This window comes from Ylistrum balloti, unplaced genomic scaffold (genome assembly GCF_031769215.1).
Source record: "Ylistrum balloti isolate Yb309-2 unplaced genomic scaffold, AGI_CSIRO_Ybal_v1 Utg371024, whole genome shotgun sequence".
NCBI classification, from domain to species: domain Eukaryota; kingdom Metazoa; phylum Mollusca; class Bivalvia; order Pectinida; family Pectinidae; genus Ylistrum; species Ylistrum balloti.
Genome location: NW_026782569.1, coordinates 384328 through 409294, shown reverse-complemented (window position 1 = coordinate 409294; position 24967 = coordinate 384328). Strand labels below are relative to the sequence as shown.

The window sequence follows — 24967 nt, the reverse complement described above, 5'->3', positions numbered from 1 at the left end:
CAATAGTTGTTATATAGCTGAATTCACCAAAGCTAGCTTGGCTTACAGCTCATCTTGACACGACCGTCAACAGTGATCCAATTTAGCACTAGAGGGAAAATAGAATCCTCCCGATTATGTATTACGTAAAAAAACACCCACGAACATTCATATCAAGAAGCTGTGGTATTGAATACATAACCCATGACCACTGACCTTTACTAGATCGTGCATTTAGTTTCGGTTTAAACACACGAATGATTATTGAAAATTGCACGCGTCTCGTATCTGTGCAGGTACGATCATTCTTAAAACATATTTTTCAAAGTTAATTATGACAACGGTATATATCGAGCCGCACAAATCAACAAATGACCACCAACCTAGTTTGTAATCTGGGAAGGGATAATTTTCCAGATTGGAAATGTTCTCATCAAAGTTACATAAACCACACAAACTGAAATAGATTGTTCGTCTCCCCAGTGTTCTGCCACTAATGGGCAGTGCTGATTGGTTACTTCGCCAGTCAGGCAACCGCCGGGGTCGTACAACTGTTGCATGTTGTCTGATAAGTAAAATGTTTTTGGTATACACTTTCAGCATGAGAATGGACAAATAATTGGTCAAAATGTATATCAGGTCCCATTGCGTCTTGAAATGCTGCTGTCATGTCATTCTCTCTCGATTTCAAAATCTTAAGTTTATAAAGACACATGAAATGTTCCCTCCCATCATCGCAAAACACCTTTTTATTAGTGTGATTTACCTGTGAAAAGCAGTCTCAGCTCTAATGGCAATGAAATGACAAACTAGTATCTCTGTATCAAAACGCTCTTCCATGACGTCTGAGGAAGGTATTGTGTAGCTGTGTCATTAGAGTAGCTTGGCTGTCACTGTAACAGGCGCTGACAGTATTGCAGACGATAAAGACAGGTGTGATATCATCGCCAATCATCGTTTTAACCTATATATCAAACGTCAAGAAATTTCCGCTCGAATTAGATCTGTGTGATAAACAGAAAGATATCAGCTCTTACAACTTGTGGATGGTTATATATAGTCTAAACGGCCCGTCCTGGACCGCGTGGCTGATACATACGTACAATACCAACGCTTAGCTCTCAGCTATACAGTCGATATTTGCAAATGAAAACTCCCTTTTCACGTTTGAACGCCCATATCCCATACATGCGTGAGGTATAGAAAACTGATGTTACAGTGTCGTGGCGTGGGCAAAATACAAGCGATAAGTCGGCACAGCTATTACATCTCCGATCAGCTTGGATTTACTCTCAAAAACAGGATTCCACTTTTTATCTTTTCTCAAGATTGGTATGACTTTTTAATCCTTGAAATCAACGACAAATATTGAAAATAGTATATATTTTGCTTGTAGAAAACTTATATAATGGCAAAACATGGATTCGCGTGTTTTTAATAGGGGACGACGGAAGATCGCGCTGTGTTGTGTGCTAGAACTACATGGATAATTATGTGATTATAAAGCATATGAAGTTGTTCTACGTTAATTTAAAATGACTGCGGAGTGGTGTGTGGAATTGAAGTTGCTGTCTGTCGCTTTCATCGGATTATTCTCATCTCTCATACTGGGGTTTCTGTCCAGTACAAGTGGTATGTAACAACTCACATTATTGTTTTTTTCTTTTGTTTTGTAGTTTTACTATAATTCTATTTAACTGCACCTACTGTAAATTGAATATCACATTTTCAACGTCTGTTAAAAGTCAAACCTCAGTAATCAGTAAAAGAATGCTATAATGTATTTGAGCGGAACAGATCGGCGAAGGAGATCTTAGTGCCTTATGCAAGAGACCAGAGTGCCGAGACACTTAAAACCAAGTATACTTTTGAATTTCTTAAAAGCAGCTTATCCTGGCCAAAACAAATTTGATTACAATCTACCAAAATAAGTGACCAATTACTTCTACACTGTGTATCACTGTCCATTGATAAAGGTAATGCTATTAACAGACATTACCACGAGTGACCAGTGACGTGTATTATGATGCCTTATCATTCCTTCTTATACTGACCACGCTTCACATGATTGAATACAATTTATTTTTTGTTACATACCTTTGCCAATGAGTTTAACACCGTTAATATAAAGAATTGTCGAGATTTACTATCTCCTTTTAAATTAATAAGGTAAAATTCCTTCACCTCCTCCGTTGTAACTCGCGTGGTTGGCCCTGTCTCCAGGATAGTAGACACAACGCAGTATCATTTCTAGTCCGCTTCCAGTCGTCATCCTAACATTATCACGCACAAAAATGAACATTCTATTATAAATCCCTTTTCAAGTACTGACGGAATTGTGCATTCAATTAATAAAATCAATGAATTAAGAAGACAAATAACTTATCAAATTTCTTTTTATTTAACTGTGAAAATAAAAATTGAAGATAATATACACGTACTCACAGACTGCTTTGTGATTTGTATGTTTAACAAAAATTTAATTGTTTAACAATGAAGCACTTGATATATGCTTTCGGAAATTGCCCAAATAAAGCCAGTTAAATCCTTGAGTGTTAATATAGAGTAAAATTCTAGTTGTTCCGATGGATTTTGCAGCAATCAACGCTAGATAAAACCTGAAGTTCAAGATAACTAACCATTGATAAAGACACATTCCTCTTGCCTGCCATCACATTGCAGTAGACAAAACAGTAACAGTACCGTACTTTTTGATAGTGTAATAAAACGGTGGGTGGTGATGTGAGTTTTTTTTATTGTTATGATACCAGGATCTCTTTGAACCAAACTGTAGAACAGACTTTCTTGACAACACCTTTTTTCGCCATTCTTTCATCAAAGAAACTATAACATGAGCAATTGTTTTGAGATAATTTATTGAGCTGTGTTAAATGAGACAAGTTGGTCTTAAATCGGGAACAGCACATTGGAATGATTCATGTGGAGTGTTTGTTTTGAGTGTTAACGCTGCTGTTTCACACCTTGAATGAATTAACTCTAACGTTTCTGGCTTTAAGTGTCCTCTGGAGATTCTGGGCGATATACGGATCGATGTTGTCGTGTCCGCGACCAGAGGACAAGTATGTTGAGTAGAACTTGTTCGTCCGTCTACAGATTCTGTGTGTCTTCATGATGTTGACAATAACATAAACACAGCTGTTCTACACTTAGCATACATGTACACAGTGCTGCTAGTCTGAGAATATATTATCGACAGCTGTGGCAGGCCTACTTAGGTTTTAATATAAACTTAGCAATATTTATCTCTAAACACTGATAAGATGGTTTTTTTTATTAGATCAGGTGACTAGTTGAATTATGATGAATATACATATATTTTTTTCAAAGATATGTTGTAATAACTAGTACTCAGTGTTGCAGGTGTGTCATTGAAAGCCGCGAAGTCCTGATGCATGAACCCTTGCTAAACATGTCGGATATTTTTTCCCCCTTGATTTTATTTTTGTATTGATAGATAAAATGCAGTAACAGTATAGTATCACTGATGACATGAAGGAAACTGATTTTAAACAAATTGTTAAAAAAATAAAAATAAATGAAATATATTTCAGGTTTTAGTAAATACTGTTTAATCACGTTTTTCGGAATAATTATAATGTAATATAATTACGTTAAGAAATACACCTAGCTACGTTAAGATTAGCTCGGCACAGTCGGAACTGGTTCAAGTCTTTTATTAATCAAGATTTTGCTTTCTATGTGAATCTGCTCTCCTCCGCCTTCGAGGCCATTAGACGGCGGGAGCTCGCGCTACGCCTAGCAGTCCCAGACTCCCATATCAATGATTCAACTCCAAATCAAATGTGGATACAAATAATTAATTTGACGTATCTTAGTCTCGAGGCTGAGGTCAAGTGGCCATCTGCTTAATTTCCTAACAATCGCGGTTTTCGCTGTGATTGTACAAAAAACACGTACGTGGATAGCTCGATACAATTTAGTATTTGACAGAGAAGAGATAAAGTTTATTGTTTTATTGATGATATCTTATTTTATTTAATTTTTTTTTTTTTCTATTTACCTGTCGTCATTGAGTAACCTATTTTTTTATCAAGCTGTTTCTATGTATTTTAATGAAATGCACGTTAGACGGACATTAAATCCACATCAAAGAGATTGTACTGATTAATTGTCCGTGTTCTCGTTCTGATACTACCCTTGACAGCCCTTTAAAGTCCATTTCGATTTTACTTTGTCTACTAATGTAATGAAAAAAACTGATATATAATATAACGGTTTTACATTCGTCTTTCGGGGGTATATTGTGAATATGATATGTCAAACAGAATATATTTACAAATATCTTGTCCTGGACTATCTAGATATAAATTAGGCTTCAGGACTAAAATTATAACTAAAAGTCCTAAAATCAAATAAAATTTATTTTCCAAGATTTTTTTTTATTTCATAAAGAAATGTAAGGCTAATTATGATAGATAATATCTAATAGACTTAACATTTAAAACAATGGTCTTTGGTCCAATATCACAAAGGAAGGTCATAGGAGTAAATGTAACAGATAAAGATGAAAGACTTCAAATTTTGGGACTGAAGGTTATAAATATTCTATTTTTTTTTTTGATCAATTAAGTTTTATTACAAGTGAACAATACATATCCTTTGACGTGATATTATGAACAAAAGTTTTTTTCCCTCAAGTAATGTCATCATTTTTAGGTTTTCTCTTATTTTACTTTATTAAACTAAAAATAAATGGAAACATATTTGGACTAAATGATTAAGATATGGATAATAAAAGCATTTTCCTGTACCGTTTCAGAATACATGGTTTGATTCTGCTTGTACGTTTTGCCGGATACCCAATGTAAATCAAAGTGTAAGGAAATCTATGTTACATATATATGACGATGTATGCAGATAAAGAGGCCAATATAACAACAAGATGTCAACAAAATACAAAGTCAAATTCAATAAAGTAGACCAAAATACTAGCATAAGAAAAAATACACAGAGACTCCTTAAAAAGGACAAAGTGAATAGGACCAATAGTTCCAGGAGGGTAAGCGTCTTCTGTTTCCTTGATTTATTTCATTGAGATCTTTATGAAAAACGTAAAATGCCCATAATGTTAATATAATTGCGTCTCTTGTGTTATGAGTTTGATTGTCACTTAACGACATGGGAACCAGGACCTTGGATATCATCGAATCCACCACAAATCGTAAAACACAGTAAGTTGGAGATGCAGGATGTTACTATTCAGAAGAAGAAAATTCACAATAGGGAAACTGAAAATTGAAACCAAAAGTCCTGCCACGCAACTTTGTGGCAATTTGTCGAAATTGAGACGTCAATAAAATGTAAGCACGGCGAAATTAAACACCTAAAAGATTTACGTTTTGAGAAGGTCAATCAGTCTGAATACTGTATATTTTATTTCCGTTAAGATGTCGATCTTCCTGATATTTCACAGTGAAGCCTAGCGGTAGAAGACAAACTACGGCAGGCTATCCAGTTAATGATGACAGGGTATGATAGATAAACGTTCAGTTCAATATGCATATTTTCAGTACTTTTCTTAGATGTTGAGTACACAAAAATCGAAATTTTGATATCTATTTCAACCCATTTTGATTTCCATCAGTTGTCCCCACATCACTGACGAGTCCTAGAATGACGAAACAGTGTATGATGCAAGTTCCATTAGAACATATACTGTATTCATAATTCTACATTCAAATTGAAAAGCGCTGTTCACATTGATTCATCGTTTTGTAAATCTCAAAACTATCTATATAACTATTGTGTTTAGAAAGAAATCACCCTATTATTTATTTATTTTCTCAATGAGATCTTTATGAGAAACCAATAACTCGGTGAATGTTGTCAAAATTGTTAGGTAGGCGCTATGACAAAGCTCTCCTTACCTGTCATTAGACTCGATATTCATATATTAAGAATGTGCATTCAATGAAAAAAAAAAACGATATTATATGAACTTTCCATAACTTTAATTATTTCATGAATGTGCTGATTTGTTTTATTAAGTCTAAACGCCAAAATTCCAGTTTATTATTACCTTAGTGTGATTAAGGAGTATTATTTCAAAGTGATATAGGAACGACATTTCAGTAAAATGTACACTGAGAACAGCACCACAGAGAGTACTAATAGAACATTGAAGAGTCTAAACCGGCTGTTTACTGGTTCAGTATTTGGTCAGTTAAATTTATTATATATCCGTTAGCACCATTTTATCTACCATGGACCCTGTATCCTGACTGTTTTGAGGGACCATTAAGTAAACAATAGTAACGGCAATAATTATATAGATTTTTGATATCGTTTAGAATAATATGGCTTTGTATTCTGACTATGCAGGAAACAACTTGACCAGTACTTCTATATATGAAGCTTTTCATATGGAGAGTTTACAAAGGCATTGATTTCACTGGAATTTCGCTGTAATTATTTCATTGTTGACATATTAGCATACTTATGAAACATTAACAAGAAGAAGATGTAGAAACGGATAACGTAGGGTGACAGAGATGTGTGAAGTTCTGTCCATAAATATTTAGGCTGGACATAACTGCCGAACTGATCGCCTTATCAGTAAGTGGTCTTGACTTTCGTGTATAAAAGATGACCATTAAGAAGTTCATACACAATAGTGCGCCATTCTGCTGTCGTGTTTCCCATAATCTCGTAGGACCACGTATGTTGCATCTCTCTGGACGTTATATACATCCAATTGGGCCCCTGGGAGCCAGACGATAAATTTGATTGGTTTAGTTTTATTGTCCGCAGACGTCGCCCTCTAGCCCTGCCCTCACGCGGTTCGCCCTTAGATCGAGGCTAGCAGCTCGTGTTGTTAGTTTATAAAGTGTTAGCGATGGCTGCACATATCTGTAAGCTGTCTAGGGATCTTGGGTCTATTTATAATGACAGTCTGTATAATAGAATACACCAACAAATTGGAAGCGAGACACAGCGTCATAGTGTTAAATGCGTTTGACCCTTACTGTCGTTTTAGGGCGACACTTGGGACATAATCATGATGAAAAGAAAGCTCCGTGTTATGTAAATAGCCATGCCTGTCACCAGTACCTGTGTGATATTGGTCTTTGCAGAATCTTGCTCAAATCCACTCATTGCATATAGCGTAAGCACGTCTATTATTCTATGAGGGCAGTGGTCTGTCTGGCAACTTGTGTTAATACAATTGTGCCGGTATCAGTGGTACAAATGGTCGGTGAAACGATAACTCCATGTACAGCACATAGCGAATTGCCGTAATTTGTTTGTCATTGCCATAAAGGATAAAGTAATAGTAAAGAATAAGAATATATTGACTTAGATAATTTTTGCATTCTTTAATGTGACCAGGCACATTATTTATTTCTAAAATAAAAGTGTACCGTCCCGCTAACATTTTCACAAACATGTTTTTATTTTATTAGATGTGAAAAATGTCTCTGAATTTGATGAAAATTTCAATTTTTTTTTCTTCTTTTTTTTTCATCCAACATATTCTAGTATTGGTGTCTATTCACCTTATTACGATTTTTGTACAAGGCGTTGTCACCAAATGGAGAAACTCGTAACACAAGATTTCAAAAGATGTGTGTTAATGAAAATTATAGGGAGGTTTTTCGATGGACATAGTGTTCTCATTGAGAATGATTATATTTCTCTATACAATATGAAGCTGGATGTATTTGATGCTCGCTAATTTTGTATGTTCCCTTGTTGTATATCTTGTTCTAATTTGAGAACGTGACATTTCTCGCTTGAATTTACCAAAGTTTACATGGTCTTCGATGAAGAAGGAGAATATATTGTCCTATTATCCTAATGTTTTTACAACAGTTCCCGTGTAAAACTCTCGTTTGTTCATATTTTGGCGTTGTTTTATTAAATCAGAGTTTGGATTATGATTGTGTTGATATGTTTCTACTTTTCAGTTGTTTGTTGTATTTTCAATCTTTGCGCATTCTGGCGAATATTGAAATAGTTAACCACCTGTGGCTATTCTGGAGATAGTTTAAGAATTGTAAAAGAGAACAAAGCGTGTATCTGATCTTATCTCAAAGACGCTTTCATTATTCAATATATTTACGGACACTGGTTTGAAGATCCCCCTTTAAGATTCCTTGATAACGTCACAGCTCTTCAATCTCTTAACCAACATGCACGTCACACGTAACGCATGCGCCATGACCGTGTCGTAAATCAGAATAAAGGTATCTAAGTGCAAACGAATTCAATACTTCCGAATGCAAGGTTGCCTGGAAATACCAACTCGTGCTAAAGTGAGCAGATTGTTGACCAGGTCGATTCTATGTATTACCCGGCGTACGGATATTACTCACCTTTATAGATTTGTAATGAACCTATGTTGTACATGTGTACTATGGCTTTCCGTTTGTGAAACCGAGTTAAAACATTGTAAAGAGGAACATGCTAAATCAAGCTATGGGGCTTTCACAAAACCCAACATCGGTGTAATATAAAATACATACCATACACCCCTTAACTGGGGTACAATAGTAAATGTACAATTAACACGATTTCGTATTTGGTCATAAATTCCTTTTTCATGTCGTCTATCTGTTAGGATCTGTGAACATCTCATATCATTAATTCAACATCCTATCATACTAAGACTGGCGATATGTTTCTCATATAGGTTTCATATCTTTGTCCTTGTAAGAAAACGGTGACCTCTCAAGCGTCATTTTGGAGCGCCGTCAAATAGAATAACATAGCCTTTTGGTGACATGACAGCACGTGGATTCGGTCACGTGATCTTGGTATATAGCTCACAAGACAACCATTTAAGAGTGAACTATTTTACATACTGTTTCATGTAATTTGGCGATACGGTCTACTTTAAGTTGTGCTCTGTTCTTGTTTATATTCTGTATTTGGTGACAGACTTATAAATGTAATGAACGTATCGTGTTATTGATATGTATATCATTAGTTTTGTTTATGTTGTTGTTGGTTCCGGTACAAGCGTTTAGGACGCGTTTTAATTACATGCATTATTCATCTTTCTCTATTGATTTCTAGAAGTTTCATTCTTTTTTTTTCTTTAAAGAATTATCCTCGTGGGAATGTGTTGATTGTAACGAGAACGGAGTGTTCAACTCTGCATATTTTTTTTTTTTTTTTTTTTGCGGGGTGCAAACAGAGATATCAAGTCTATATATGTTCTATCATACTTGTCTGCTCGATCCTGGAGAAGTATAGTATAGGGGCTATTGTTAGATACGCAATACATTCATTAGAAATCATGGACGCGACACATTCTTTTACATAAGCCGCTAACCTCGATTTTTTCCTACAGTCCAACAAGCAATGACATCTTTACCCTAAACTGTGTGATTTCAATTTCTTTGTAGTGAATTTTTCATTTATGGATCGCATCATAACTGCATCATCAACCTATGGCTCTACCTGTTGATTTTATATTCAAGAGCCTTTTTCCCAATATCATAATTTCCGTGGCAGATGTCATCAATTGACAGACAAACTCATCACGCATTGCTTCAAAAGGTACAGTTCGTCATAGTCAGTGATTCCGTGGCTGTATACTTTGTTCTCATTTGAGATGGTGCTAACTTCGATTAATAAGATCTACATGTCGAACGTCATCCATGAAGCAGATGGTACTTATTCTTCCTGAACACCTGGTCTTATTCTCTTTGTTATTTTCAGGAATATCCGTGTCATTCTTTTGTTTTGTTGATGTATTTACCCAAGCTTTTATGGGAATTGAATCTGTATTATGGTTATGTTGACACGTTCGTATTTTTTTTTTATCCTCAGGCTTTTGTCTTTCTGTGAAAACATGAATACTGGACATGAATTCTTATGAAATCGACACAACAATAATAAATGCCATTGACTGTAATCTATGCATTTTCTGTTTAATGGGATGTACAATGTCAGTTTGCAACGGTATTGTGTTTTATGATACTTTTTATGATATACACATGTGTATCGTATAGACTGTCGACTGGTTTGAAATGTTTTATTAAGAAAGTGAACCATGATAAAATGCTGTAATATCGCATGCCATTATTGGATGTCACATATGTCCACATGGTCCAAGTCGTTGCCAGTATAGAGGTAGTCGGTGGGTAGTAAGGTTTCCCTAATGCTGGCTATACGTGGGTTAGCAGAGGTTTTTAATTTGTTAGTGTCTTTACAAACAAATAAATTATATAAAGCATGTCAATTAAAGACAGCTGGAGAGTAAAAGGTTCGATAACCTATGCAATTACGATTGATTCGTGATGCTAATAAAGGACATTTTTATAATAGCTAGCTTTGGTTATGCTAAGGTAAGAAGTGAATAGGATCGAATTTGTGATAGGTGTGACTTACAAGGTCTAAGAATGGTATCAGTTAAGTAAGTAGTAATTTAATTAGAACGTTTACTGGCTAGTGGTAGATCAACGGTAAAAGCTAAGCGCTTATCTCTGGTGTGATGCCTTAGTTTAGTTGAGCTTTGATTGTGGTTAAATAGTGGTTACGCTTGGATCTATCAGCGTTAGAGGTTCAAATACTTTGTAGTAATTAGGGTAAGGTTATTTGTACTAATTAAACGTTTACGGAGGGTCAGTGACTATTATGTGTAAACCTAGTATTGCTGCATGGTTGTGAATGGTAGTTACCTTGGTATAATTGTTAGTATTTTAGTGTTACGTTTAGTACCAGCTCAAAGATAGCTGACTCAATGACGAGAACCTAGTGACCTCATAACAGCTACACACAACCACAATACTACCGTTTTCATGATAGCGTCAGACGTTGAACTTAAATTCGTCGGGGATGGCTTAATTTAACTGTAATATTCTTTAATATTTCAGTTGCTGCTATTTTAGACGATTTTATATTGACTGCTTGTCTCTACTGTATCATTCTGAATGACTTGATTGTACGTTTAATGACTTTAACAGACGCCTACTATAAACAGTATAATATATCAATCTACCTGTATTATCTACCTGAGCTCATTAATACAATACCTGTACAGGTGCGATTTTCCCTTTACGTGACCTAACAAACCACGCATATGCAAATCTCTAGGGAACCTTCACAGACTCATCGATAGATAATTACAAAGGTTTCCATTTTATGTGGATATTGTAGTCTATGCGTAATACTGGGACCTGCTCCCCCCTAGGGTTCAAAACGAGCTGCTCGCGGAGAAACATGTAATATTCATTACTTCTGCTTACCTCTGTTCACAACCGTTGGTCTTTATTCTTTTGAGAAAATGCAACAAACGGGTTGGTGTTGTATACAATTGCAAGATAAGAGTAATTTCCCAATTTTAATATTAATGATACCTAAATTTATGTACTTCGAATAATCATGAAAATATATAAGATAAAATGGTTTAAAATGATTACAAAATAGGACATTTTATATAGATATACTGTCGTCAGCACAAATTCGAGAATGTCAGATGCAATATAATCATGTGGTGTATCGATTTTTTTCTTTTCCCTTTTTTAATGTTTTGACACCCAAGGCTTGCTATCCAAAAGTGCAACCTTAATCATGCAAATACAAGCTTTAACAGACCTATTACAATATCGCCATGTCTTTTTCAAACATATTTGGTGTTGGCGATTATATATATTGCCTGATGGTGATGAAAGTGTAACGGCACTCCAACACGGTGAATGCTGTTCTTGAAAACTGTTGAGTATCATTGTCGGCAGTCATCAGGAAAAATTCTGCAATGTTCTTCCATACGTAAACATTTTCAGAAGTACAACCCGTATACATGTATCATAATATATATGTACTTTTCCTAAATTTCGGAAATATTTCGATAGGGGTAAGACAAATGTATTGTGCAAAATTCGACGTGAAAGAAATACCATCAAGCCATTGACAAACAAAACACTTATGTGCTGTGCCTGTCTTTCTGTGGATCAGCAGATTCCAACTAATGACAGTGCATGTGATTACGTTACTATGGTGTTTGTGTGTCGTCACAGTGTATGTGAAATATGTCCTTCTACAGCAAAGTTACGTAATATTTTCACCCTTTCACAATATGTATACAGTATTGTGACTTTCCCTTGATGCTAAGGAAACATTGTATTCTTGCCATATTGCTGTGATATTTTAGAAATAAAGTAAGAAATTCAATGGAACACATCGCAATAGAAATCGATATCAATGATTATAACACTATGACTATCTTTCCCTTCATGCTTCAATTTTTCAGACAGCTTAGTTGTTATGAATGATTGGGAAAATTATCTCTCGTCAAATAGCCTGTTAATGACTACTGACTGAATACATATCATAATATATTAATACAAACGACCTTCATGACTCTGGAATGTATCCTAAACGACTGAAAGGCTCGGACTGTCGCTTATATTTGTTTAAAAACATTGCAAATGGCAATTAAAGCATCAACACATCTGCAATTATCGGTTCTGTGCGTTTTGAAATATCATATATAGCTTGCACGCTTTAAGCTGAAGAATCTTTCCTTAGTGCAAATACAAATTACCCAAATATACATTTTTGACAGCATTCACATATTTCAAATCAGAACGCCATTCAATAAGAGTTGACGTTCCAAATAAATACGCTATACAGCCTCAATAGCATTTCTTATCCCAATATATCCGGCCAACTTGGCCCGTGTATAAGATCTTAATATCGAGATTGAACAGAACGTGTGGATTTCTAATAAATGGCTGTATACTTGTATGAAGTGTCTGTGAATGATTTAGGTACTGTGACAGAAGTTGGTATCAATAGCTTCATGTATACCCAAGGTTCATGTCATAGTGAGGTGTTTGTCCTATTTGTTAGCCTACAGCATACATCGTTGCAGCGAGATATTTTTTAACGCATACGCTTTAGATATGTTATAATAAATATGCTGTTATAAAGCTTTTGGATAAAAAAAATGAGTGTTCATAAGTCATTCTTTTTTTATTCATATATCTTTTTTTTTTGTTTTTTGTTTTTTGGTTTTTTTTTGTTTAATGTGGTGAACTTAGAACTATACTAGTCCTGTTCTGCTGTAATTGTAAAGAATCCTAGGCTTGCTATCCAACTCAGATGTCGACTCAATACTGACATCTAGTAGACTTATATTATACCGATAGGAAGTCAATATTCTACTAAACAACTACATCCCAGTCCACAAAGGGCACACATTTCTATACGTTGATATAAATGTATTTGGTCCGTTTTCTTATGTCATGTGAACCTACTTACCAGTAAATCTGTGAAAACCGGCAGTGTAAGAAAGCCTGCTAATGTGTTCTCAATATTCCATCAATATCTTTAAAACCTACTCTTTCTCCTAAAAGCAGTATTCATACAACTGATACTGATCTTGTCGACAAAGCAATCCATCGAACTTGTCCCAAATCTACTGACGACCTTGGTTTTCAACAACCGGTACATACAACGCCAAGGGGTTCAGACATCTAAACCTACAACCGTGTTTACATCTTGAAGAAGTTAAATGGATTCTAGCTTTCTACCAACTCTACCTATCGCGAAAGCGAAATGTAGAAAAATGTTTTAATTTACTACGAAGTATACTTCTGGAAGACCAAATGATCATTGAGTTTAAAGGTTTAGACGTATTTTCTTAATCAATGTATTCTGTAATCTTGTATCACTTCCCAATCTGCAAACTACCGGGGATTTCGAGGTCTAAGTGCCATAACAGGGAAATCTACTCACGTATACAGAAAGGAAACCAAACCTTAGCATTCCGAGGTCTGACTTTACTACCGAATATAGCAAAATGAAATCAAATCCTAAGGTTCCCGTTCTTTACTTGCTAATGAGTATACCTGGTGATAACGAGTAGAGAATGCACATTGATACCGATGGGAAGAAACAAGAGGCTACAAGGGAACCTTAGAACTTTGTCAGTGGAGAGATAATGATGATACGTTTGGTACCGGTTCTTGCCAAGTTAAAAGGATAGTCCATACAAGCTTTACCTTAATGATATATCATTGTATAAGAGTAAAATTAGCATCAACTAGTGATGCTTAATCACCACCATTCCCAGACATCTAGGCACAAACCAGCTAGACATTTTATGCTTATGAAGAATGTCTGCAACCCCCCCCCCCCCCCCCCCCCCCCCTCTCTCTCTCTCTCTCTCTCTCTCTCTCTCTCTCTCTCTCTCTCTCTCTCTCTCTCTCTCTCTCTCTCTCTCTCTCTCTCTCTCTCTCTCTTCCTCCCTCCCTCCTTCCCTCTCCACTCCTCTCTCTCTCTCTCTCTCTCTCTCTCTCTCTCTCTCTCTCTCTCTCTCTCTCTCTCTCTCTCTCTCCTTCTCTCTCTCTCCCTCCCCCTCTCTTTCTCTCTCTTCTCTCTCTCTCTCTCTCTCTCTCTCTCTCTCTCTCTCTCTCTCTCTCTCTCTCTCTTTCTCTCTCTCTCTCTCTCTCTCTCTCTCTCTCTCTCTCTCTCTCTCTCTCTCTCTCTCTCTCTCTCTCTCTCTCTCTCTCTCTCTCTCTCTCTCTCTATTTTACATTATATATAATTATATACATTCTGTACAGTTTCTCCGTCAAATAGGTAAGTACTTCACCAACTGTTTGTATATAATTGATACCCAAATCGCAGTTTTAAAAAAATACATAGCGTCTCAGCTTCTTCGGGTAGTTGATATATGGAATATTGAAACATTTTCTATTCAATATAAGGAAATATATTTGGTTAGGTTGTCGGAATGATTGTAAAGGTGCCTATTTATTTCATGTGTAAATATTGACAGAGTCAATGTGTATCATTACCAGCTTGACGTTCTTTCCTATCGCTGTTGGGCCGACTACCACGTACAGCCTTTTTTATATCCAAGTCCCTACAGAATCGCAATACACTTTTACTAATATCTCTCGTGTCCTCGGGAAACACTAGCAACTTGAATCGTACTCTGTTATTTCCTGTAAATCAATATAACATTGGAAATATCTGTCTTGTAAAAATGTCAGCAAACACATTATTTGAAGCAGACATGCAGCGTATTCTCTCCAACGTACATACATTACTTATGCCACATACATCAGACGGGAAGTAAGTCTGAATATGTGTTCAAGAATCGATTCCAATTTTCATTTCTGATAAAGATCATATATATATATATAAACTCGGACGCATTCCCAAATATAAAATTAGAAATAGAATTAAGTTCCACAACCTTCCGTTGACGTCACATTATAATCTCTATCTCGAATGGATATAACAATCTATAGGTTCTAAGTCTAGGTATAATAGTGGGCGAGAAAATTGGAAATAATAATCTATCTAATGTAAGTTACCTGGTAGTAGTTACATGAATCGCAACAGAGGTGGATCTTTTCACTCTGTACACTACCACGACCTATTCCAAACGGAAGAAACGCATTCATGCTCTAGTTTTGAGAGTTTTTTTTATAAAATAAATGTTTCTATATCGGCTGCATTTATATAGCGTATCACGTCTAGCGAATATGCTCGTATCACTGGATTTTATTGCAGATCGACCTTTAAAATTCTCAGACAGGGAAACATCTTCCAATGAGCAGACCCGTGCTAGCATTTCCTATCTATACCAGGACTAAGTATTCCAATCCATACTTAACTTTGTGAAAAAAAAGGTATTTTAAAATTCCATGTGACTTATCTTGAGGCTAGAGCATTCTTTAAATGTTCATCCGTTCACAGCCCGCGGCTAACGTCCGACCTAATCAAGCTAAGTCTGATTGACTTGGTAGGCTGTAGACAGACACGCGGGCTGGAGCGCACGTCTCAAACCTGCTGATAGGAAGGGCAATGACGTACACTTTCTTGGGAATTGACTTTGGTCCAACCACACAAGATAAAAATTGTTGAAATGTTCAACCCTACGTTTCAACAAAGACATAGACCTCGTCCAGAAACCTTTTCTTACTTGAAGCCATGGCTTAGTTGGTATATATCTTAGATGATGGTTTGTCCGATGTGAAAGTCAAATTTATAGCTACAGTACTTACAGGACTGGATAAAGTATGATAGAAATTATCAAAATTACTTGAAATTGTAACGACAAACATTCCACATCGGCTAGAAGCTGGGTAACTAGACCCACCGAGAAACACAAATGCCCGGGATATTCAAATCAAAGCAACAAACATCTCAACACAGTTGCAAATTGCGATTGGTGAAGAAACGAGCGATAGCGATGATGATGATGATGATGATGATGATGATGATGATATGATGATGATGATGATGTCGATATCATCACATTGGTGTTTCATACCAAAACAACTAATAAGAAACAGTCTTTACGTGATCCATGCGGGTGCGATACATGTGATGCTGGCAGTAACTTATCACTGACTTATAAACATATCTACCGGTCAATGAGAAGTTTTCACTACCGGAAGTCGATAAAGAGAATGGTAAAAACATGGACTTCGAAGTTTCAAATATCGATTTACCTATCACAACGGCACTTATGCTATTTTTATTGTTGCTTTCGTATAGTAATGCATTGTTCTTAGTCTAGACACACTTTCCGATTACTTTATCGATGTTTTACGTTCTGTTTCTCAAGTATAAGACAAGCTTTAAATATGCAACTGTTATGAAAAACGCTGCTTCTACTAAATTGATACTCGTGTAGAACTACAAATTCGTAAAAGCTTAAAGGCGATTGTTGGTGTTGTGTGATCCTAGTCAGTTTAAACATCCCCCTAAGGCTTCGCTATCCTTTATAATGATTAAGACGGCAGAGGGTGTGGTACCTTACCAGAGACACGACATTACTCGGTTACCAAAGTTTTGCTTTCAAGATAGAGGATATGTGGGAATGTTCAGACAATCTATGAGAAGACGATGCAATGAGAAAAAACACGCATATAACTGTTCGCTTTCATGGACAAAACAGTGAATCTCTCATATATTTTCATATTTGCAATAGGAGGAGAACTGAAACTAAGGAAATCAAAGCAGATGACCCGGTATCTTAACCGGACAAATAACGTGGTCACTTGAAATATGAAATTATATATAAGGCATGTCAATGAAATTCGACAAAGGTAGACTTTACCACTGGTGACCTAGACAGTTGAATCCTCCTCCCCTGACAATGGAGCAATGAATGAGAGGAAAAAAGAAACAAACTTTGATGATAAAACTGCTTACATCTCGCATCAAACAGACATTTCGTGTATTGAATATGGGATTATTTTTTCTGTGAGTTGTCAGACGCTTTTCCTATATAAATACATCTAAAACTCTGTATTAAGCTAATGGTAGGAAATCGTCTTTTTTTCTCCAATAAATGAACGCGCTTCACGAAAGTGTCACAAATGTTTCTATTCTACATAATGTTTTCAATGAAAACAGAACATCAATCAGAGTGATATACAAGTGGGGAAAATTCGGACAGTCAGTAAGAAAGGATGCTCAAGATATCCGCTCCTAACCAGCAACCTTTCAAGAGCGTGTATATGCATCACTTTCTTTTTGTCGAATGTCACTGTTAGAGTACGAAAAAAAAAAAAAAAAAAACGCTAATTGCCTCCTTCTACATAAAAACATGTGATTTCTCCACTCTGAACTACTTCCTTCTCTTGTTATTAGAAGAGTGGTTTAAATGAATGGTAGTGAACTATCATCAAACATATTTTGTGAAAAACCCATCCAAATCAAACATGAAATATATTGAGACCGAAATCATAAAAAATAATCGAGTTTCTATTGACAACATAAGGATGGTGATAAACTCCAACTGTCTATTGGCATACCTATAGGAACTAGCTGTTGTCCTCTGTTGGCGGACTTGTGTGTTTGTGTTTCCTTGCAAAGTTCATCACTTTTACTTCCAGATGCATGGATGACGTAGACTTTAAATAACAAGATATTTATTGACCACCTCCACCGTATATACTCACCAGAAGTTTGAATCTAGACCATGACTGACACTTCTACATCATCCTCTTATCTTCTATGTTATAATAAACGTAATTTCGATCCCCCTTTAATGAATATTCCATATCTGGATAACTACCATCCTGCATCCAAAGCATACATGTATAACACTTAAATGTCAAAGTTGATTTGAAGTTCAAGGACTTGTACCCAATATCACGATTGTCGTGCAAGATTACGTCTACTGACAAGCAAACTGAAAATAACACTGCATTTCAAGAGATGCACGTTGGCTAGAATTATGGGGGAAATTTACAATCGTCATAGTGATCTCAGGAAAAACAATCTACTTCTATGAGCGATTAAAAGCAGTACGAGTTTAATGCTCATTAGTTTGCCTGTTTCTTCTGTTGTTGTATACTTTTAATCGTTTTAATAGATAACATTACCTACTTTAATTGACAAAAAAAAATACATGGCGGATGTCGCCGATAAAACAGGAGACACTTTATCTCGGGGTCATTTTAACTTCTTCTTTACTTTGAGAATGATTAATGAGTCATCAAAAAGGGCACTAGGTAAGACATGCCGCTAAGATATCCTGACACCACATTCATTATTTCTACAATTATCATTGCCGTTTTGTTGAATCGATTCGACCTCATACTCAAGGGTTCATGTAGGACGCGACCTTGAAATAATTTATTAGTGATACGTTATGATGGCGATTGAATATCCCTTAAGCAGGCACCTCTTGGTCATGTTTTGCAAGCAAACCTAATCTACACGTTATTTCAACGCCATCGATTCTTATCGTGTTAACGTTTGGTGTGCCTTGACACCTGCAGTAATTATACCGTGTTTTGGGATTTATCTCATTGGCCAGACCCTCGAATCAACCCATGCGATGTCACAATGCTTCTTCTGCATTGTCTAATTCAAATTACAGACTATACAAGAGGTTTAACGCCGAGCCCAATATACAGCCAACTACACTCAACGGTCATACCATCCAACAATTTAGTAGAAAAATCTAATTTCCGTTTTAAACTGTAGTGAATGTGGCAGGAGTAATTCCAGCGAAATTCGTAACATTGTCTACGCATGCACCAATGTTGTGTTTCTTGACTTTTTTCTTTGTTTAATACAGGCTTAAATCCCTTAAAATGGAACTGTGAAACTCAATTTAAAACAGCAGTCGAGAAACCTTTCAGCAACACGCACACAGAGGTAAAGCTTAACATATTGGGTTGGACGTGGCAAATATTCAAGCTCACGAGTTTTGAGGGAAAAAACACTAGAATGGAATACGTTGTATCCTTAGGTCTATAAACTTTATACAGAGAACAATTTATCTTGGTCCTCCAAATTTTTTATATTATATAATTCATTTCAACTTAGAAATAAACTCTGACATTACATGTGTAATAACTCAAGCAAGAAGGAACAATGTTGTTTTCCCGAAGGTTTAAAACAGTAACTTTTTTTCCTTTGCGACATGTTTTATCAGTTTGTAGCGCTGCCACTGTATTACAAAACTAAACTACATATTGACAAAGTTCGCATGTCCATATTTCAGTTTGCTAAATTGCCCTTTCTGTGTCTTGCTCTCTGCATGTAATGTCAAAGTGATGTGACTCTCCTATCCCAAATAGTTGTTGGATTCAATGAATGTGCTTAAAAGCTATTTTATACTTATGTATGCATACATTCTTCGAACATATGTCATTATAGTGGATAAGTCAATGAGAAATACCTTAACATATTCTCTTACTCGTGTTTCTGTAGGCTCATATCGTGTATCGGTTAAATAGAAACATCTGAGTGTTCCCATCACTGTTACGCTTAATGGTTGTATGTATCTGATTATCATTTGATGTTCCTTAAAATTCTTTCTGATCATTCAAAAGTCGCTATCTTAAGCCATCAAACCGAGAGGCAAGCGTCTGACTTATATATGAGGATCTTGTGCATACATACATATATTAACCTAATTGCACAGGTGTATATAGTAAACCATGATCAGCTAAGGTGTAATGCCCAGGTAACAACATCCACCTCCTCGGCAACCCCGATCTTCGATGATGCACTAGATGACTTGTTGTGTCAATTAATAATTAATTGTATGTAATTTGTGACTGAAATTGTACAGCAACAACGTTTTCGGTTCAATAAGGACAATCGCGATAACCGATTTCACGGTATCAAATAGGTTTATTAAATGTTATGTGATGTATTTCTAGCAATGAATTGCAAATAAAATTTCAATGGAATTTTAATGGCGTCTTAATTGCGAGAGAATGAGACACTTGGCCTGATCAGAGAGCGACACCTGTAGTGAAGTACAGCAGATTATTATACAATGCTTGTGTCGGCAGATACACGTGGAGAAATGTCGGGAATTCAGGTATAAGAGTTTCCATATACACTGTTAAGAGAGTTATCTGTAACACTTATTTAATGTTGTAAAGGTCTGTGTACCCTTTCTCCAATCACAGCAGGGCACTGTATTGCCTTCAAGCAGTGCAGTACAATGGAACGGTAACCGCTTTGATAAGTATAGACAGCACATACTTAGTAAACATAGCGATGATCACTGAAGTTAAATTAAGAACATGTTAATGGCTCATTAATGTCAAATGACAGTTGTGCTACAACAAACAAATGGCTATGCTATATCTTATCTTACAAAGATTTACATGTAAATCCAGTAGATTGTAATGGAAACTTTAACAAAAATGCCAAAAGGCTAAGGCGAGTTCAAAGAAAAATATAAATAGTTGCTGTTTGAAACCTTTGTTCTTTATTTAGAGAAAATAGAAATCAAATTTTCACACTTGAATATATTCGTCTTGCAAAAACAAACGAATCAATATTTCTACGTGTCCACGAATTCAAAACAATTATTATCAGTTTTAAAGGCGATGCCATTTTGCAATTAATTCACAACTGCTTTGAAAACATTGAAAGCTGATGCAATTTTTTATGCAGCTTGATGATAAAAGTGCAAGCTATCTGTTAATACATAAAAACGCTTCTATTATCGTTTTGCAGCTCATCTTTACTATACGTAAGCACTAAAGTCATTCTTGGAGGAAGCAAAAATCACCTTTAGTGTTTAAACAGTTATCGGTTTAGGAGAGTGCTCAGTACAGGATTGTTTACTCGTTTTATTTTTTGATAAATATTGCAGATATTTTGTAAAATAAAGAAAACCATATACTGTAGAATTTTTTTCCCTCAATTTTTGCTCATATATCAGTGAAATAAAAGTGTATCCGAAAAAAAATTACAGAAAGATAGAAAAGGAAAGGAATACTTTTTCTGTTAGCAATGCCATTCCGATAAGTTTGTCAATGATTAATTTCTGATTAATTAAAAGTTTTTAAATCTATTCGATAACAACGTAAATGCGTTTTAACTAATTGCTCGACTGTTACCTAATGATACACGTAGTGAAATTAAAGTAGGTACATTCAAGAAACCAAACAGTGGTGAACATCTATAACTATTAATCATTAGATATGACGGCCGATGTACCGCTAAATCTGATTGGCTGACCTACGATAAGACTACAGGGTATGTTGAAACATCTAGAACTACTTACCGCTAGATATGATGGCTGATGTACCGCTAAATCTGATTGGCTGACCTACAATAAGACTAAAGCGTATGTTGAAACATCTAGAACTACTTACCGCTAGATATGAACGTACCGCTAAATCTGATTGGCTTGTGTTCGTTATTTACCATCTTCCTGTGTATCAGAATAGGTAAAGCGTGTGTAAGTTATTTATTTACAAAATGAGATAAGAATGAAACTCATTGTAATTTTCAAGTATAAACTTGCTTATGTTTCTTTTCGAGAAAAACTGTCGTTAATCAAATAGTTCCATTCCTATTTCGGAGGAAATTACATTTAATCGATATTCAAAAAACATATTGTAAAAGTTCTAGTTGAAATACGAACACATCCTACACTATAAAAGTTCTCATTTCTATGAGAAAGAGAGTAATGTTTGACGGCTGTCGCTATTAAACGAAACTGCTGGAAAGATATGTAGTTGGAAACATGGCGTCGCAGGCGCCCATATTAACAGTCTACCAAGGAATTCGCGGGGCGAAATGTAGTCCATTCGTTTTTGATACATAAATACGTAAAAAATGTTTAACGTTTGGACGATGTAGGAGACGAATTAGCCTGAAGGCGGTACCAATATAAAACAAGGTTATATAGGATGGTCGCCTCATCAAAGTTAGCCCAATGGAAGGATTTACGAGGTACAGATAGACGAGGAAATGTAATTATTGGAACGAGGACTATATTACGACGCGGAGCAACATAATTTGCAACAGTTGTTGTAATCAATAAATTTACTGATACTTTTCCTATTCCTATAAATACATTCCGAACAAATAGATACATGTTTAAAAGCTTAAGGAATAACATAAAACACGCTCAAGTCAAATGGTTGTGATGGTTTTCATTTTCCTCGACGACATCATTAATGTATATCATATTAACACATACGCATAATAGCTATATAATATTCGTTGATGATTTATACTACGTCAGTGGTAAAATATGTCGACCACGGGTCTGATGTGGTTATTTTGAAAGGATAAAAAAGAATCTTTCAGGATATATTTCAAATTTCCTGACACATCAAATGGCATATTTTCCCTAAAAAGTGGACATGAACTCTGGTACTACTTTTCCTTCGGAATTTCATGTATTCACATCAGTAACGCCTCTAAACCACATCATCAGAGAAACATATAGGATCCTCTTTGTGCTGAGGGCGCTTTCTCGGAAAAGTGCAATTGTGAATTCAACCGTCGTAGTCTTCTTCTAGTACGACGAAGAGAAATATTGAAACCGGAATGTTCATGAAACAATTACATTATCATTTCCATTTAAGATCATCTCATATTATCTCAGAATCGCTTTCAATTCTGAATGCAAATTAGAAAAGTAAATTACAACGTTACTATGTTTTCCCTGTAATGAAACATCCCAAGTTAGAAATTTAGATCACCGTACAAGTTTGGAATTTTCTTAAATTACAGGTTTCGATCTCCAGGGAATTTTGATTTTAAACATTTAAATTGTACACTTTTTAACCTTAATGGTATTTTCTCCACCAAACGAGTTACTACACACTCTTTACTCTTGTATCATTGAGGCACTGTATTGGTGAGCAGACTTTTGAACGATTCGATTGCAAAAGACGAGAATGTTGAGGGATCTTTTCATCGATTGATAATCAGAAAATCCGTTGATATTGCGTTTGGTATTTAAGTAAAGTTAGAATCCAATGTACTTGCTTCATCTTCTCTCTGGGTCACGTGATGAATTTGATCTTCAATTGGTGTTCGGGTGGCGAATTGTTAACGCTCTCGCTCTTCACCAAGATGTCAGGCGTTCGATTCCCCGAGCGGATGTGAAAAGAGAATGAGGTCTACCTCGTAGGATTTCCTCGGAGTGTTTAAGATACCTACCAAGTAAGACTCCTCGTGCGCTTCTTTCCGAGCCGACAAGACTGATTTATATTAGCCGATATTTGTTTTTTATGTTGTAAAAAGAATATATTTAAGTTTATATTTATTTTGCACTACAGTATAAACACATAATTCTCTTTTATATCTGGCCAATGTGTAAACCTTGAAAAAACACTAGCTGCATTTTTCATCATCAATGTCTCAGTTCTAAATCTAAAACAAAGAACACATTGCAGTATCGCCTGTTCTGGGTTGCTAAGTATGAAGGACAAGCGTTACCTGGGGGGATTAGCTATGATCAAGTAGAAAGGCAATTGGCAGCACAGGAAGTTTAGAAAAGCGGAAAGTGATATGTTTATGAAATAGTTTTATACACATATGTGGTCTCTAATCTTATTACTTCCTATATTGCCGTAACCTCGCCTTACAATTCGAGATCCTTTCATACAAACATATATCTATATTGATTTTACGTTCTTGCGTGATGAAAAATCATTTTCATGTATCTATTTTTTACGGAAATGACGTAATTAAATTGTTTTAATTTTTGTTCAATCCTTTTGTCTATTTTTTGCAATAAAATTGATTCAGAATAAACTACATATGACTTACAGATTAGTAAACCAGAGGTCCTGGGTTCGAATCCTAGCGGAGGCATTGCAATACCTAATGACCTCTCTTACAATGGCGCCCATGCAGGGACCCGAGAATTATACTTTGTGTTACTTTCACAGGTACCGCTTTAACCCTTGAAGCCTCTGTGGTGATGAACGGTAGTTTAAATAACGGAATCCTATGTGTTATATATGATAACACATTTTATTTTTATTTCCAGCGTTACAGCACCACTATATAGTAGAATAACGCATCAACACTTGGCATTCCCTCGCTTCCAACTATTGATTCCATAGTCCGGATATATCTAGGGCTAACGGAATCGAAAAATCATGCGACAGGTGTGACTAGATTCATAGGGAAATAGCAGTTTTTGATCTAACCTGAAAGGCAGATTATTGTTATTTTTCATGATTTATTTTTATCCTAATCATTGAGCATATGGTCGAATTCTAATCCATACCCACACCTTCAATAATGACCATATACCTAAGGTGTCTAGAATAAACCTCTCCATTCTACTTTAAACTTTTTAATCTGAAATGTTCAATACCATCATACAGGGACCGTGATAACTCTATCGACAGAGGGAATGGACCTACGTACTGCCCACTGATAATTCGAAGTTATGTCGGATTTTGTGTTTCTTGGGACGCTGAGCAACAGAGCATTCTATGCTGCCATGATTGTGTCTTTCGGCAAGATACTAAACAGCTTGGTTCTGGGTGACATGCGACGGGTCTTCCGTATGTTGTTCAATGAAGTAATTACCACCTCCATGTAAAATAAAGAAATCCAGTCCCAAAATGACCATGGCGTCCAGCGACATATTCAACAGTCAGTCCTCAAGGACTTGGTATATTTCAAAGTGTTTATAGTATAGACAATTCACGTTTGTGGCTTGTAAACTATTTTCCTATTTTACGAAAACTCATTAATATTTTGGAACTTCGTTGCTCATGTTAATTTGCTG

General features: G+C 35.8%; 1 protein-coding gene across 1 annotated transcript in view; it reads left to right on the top strand.

The window, feature by feature from the left end:
• Positions 1–1514: 1514 nt before the first annotated feature.
• The window catches only part of LOC132560170 (lachesin-like), a 115135-nt gene continuing 91682 nt past the window's right edge, over positions 1515–24967 (top strand). Inside the window, exon 1 of the mRNA XM_060224822.1 lies at positions 1515–1611. Coding sequence (XP_060080805.1) covers positions 1515–1611 — 97 coding nt within the window. The remainder of the gene's footprint in view (positions 1612–24967) is intronic.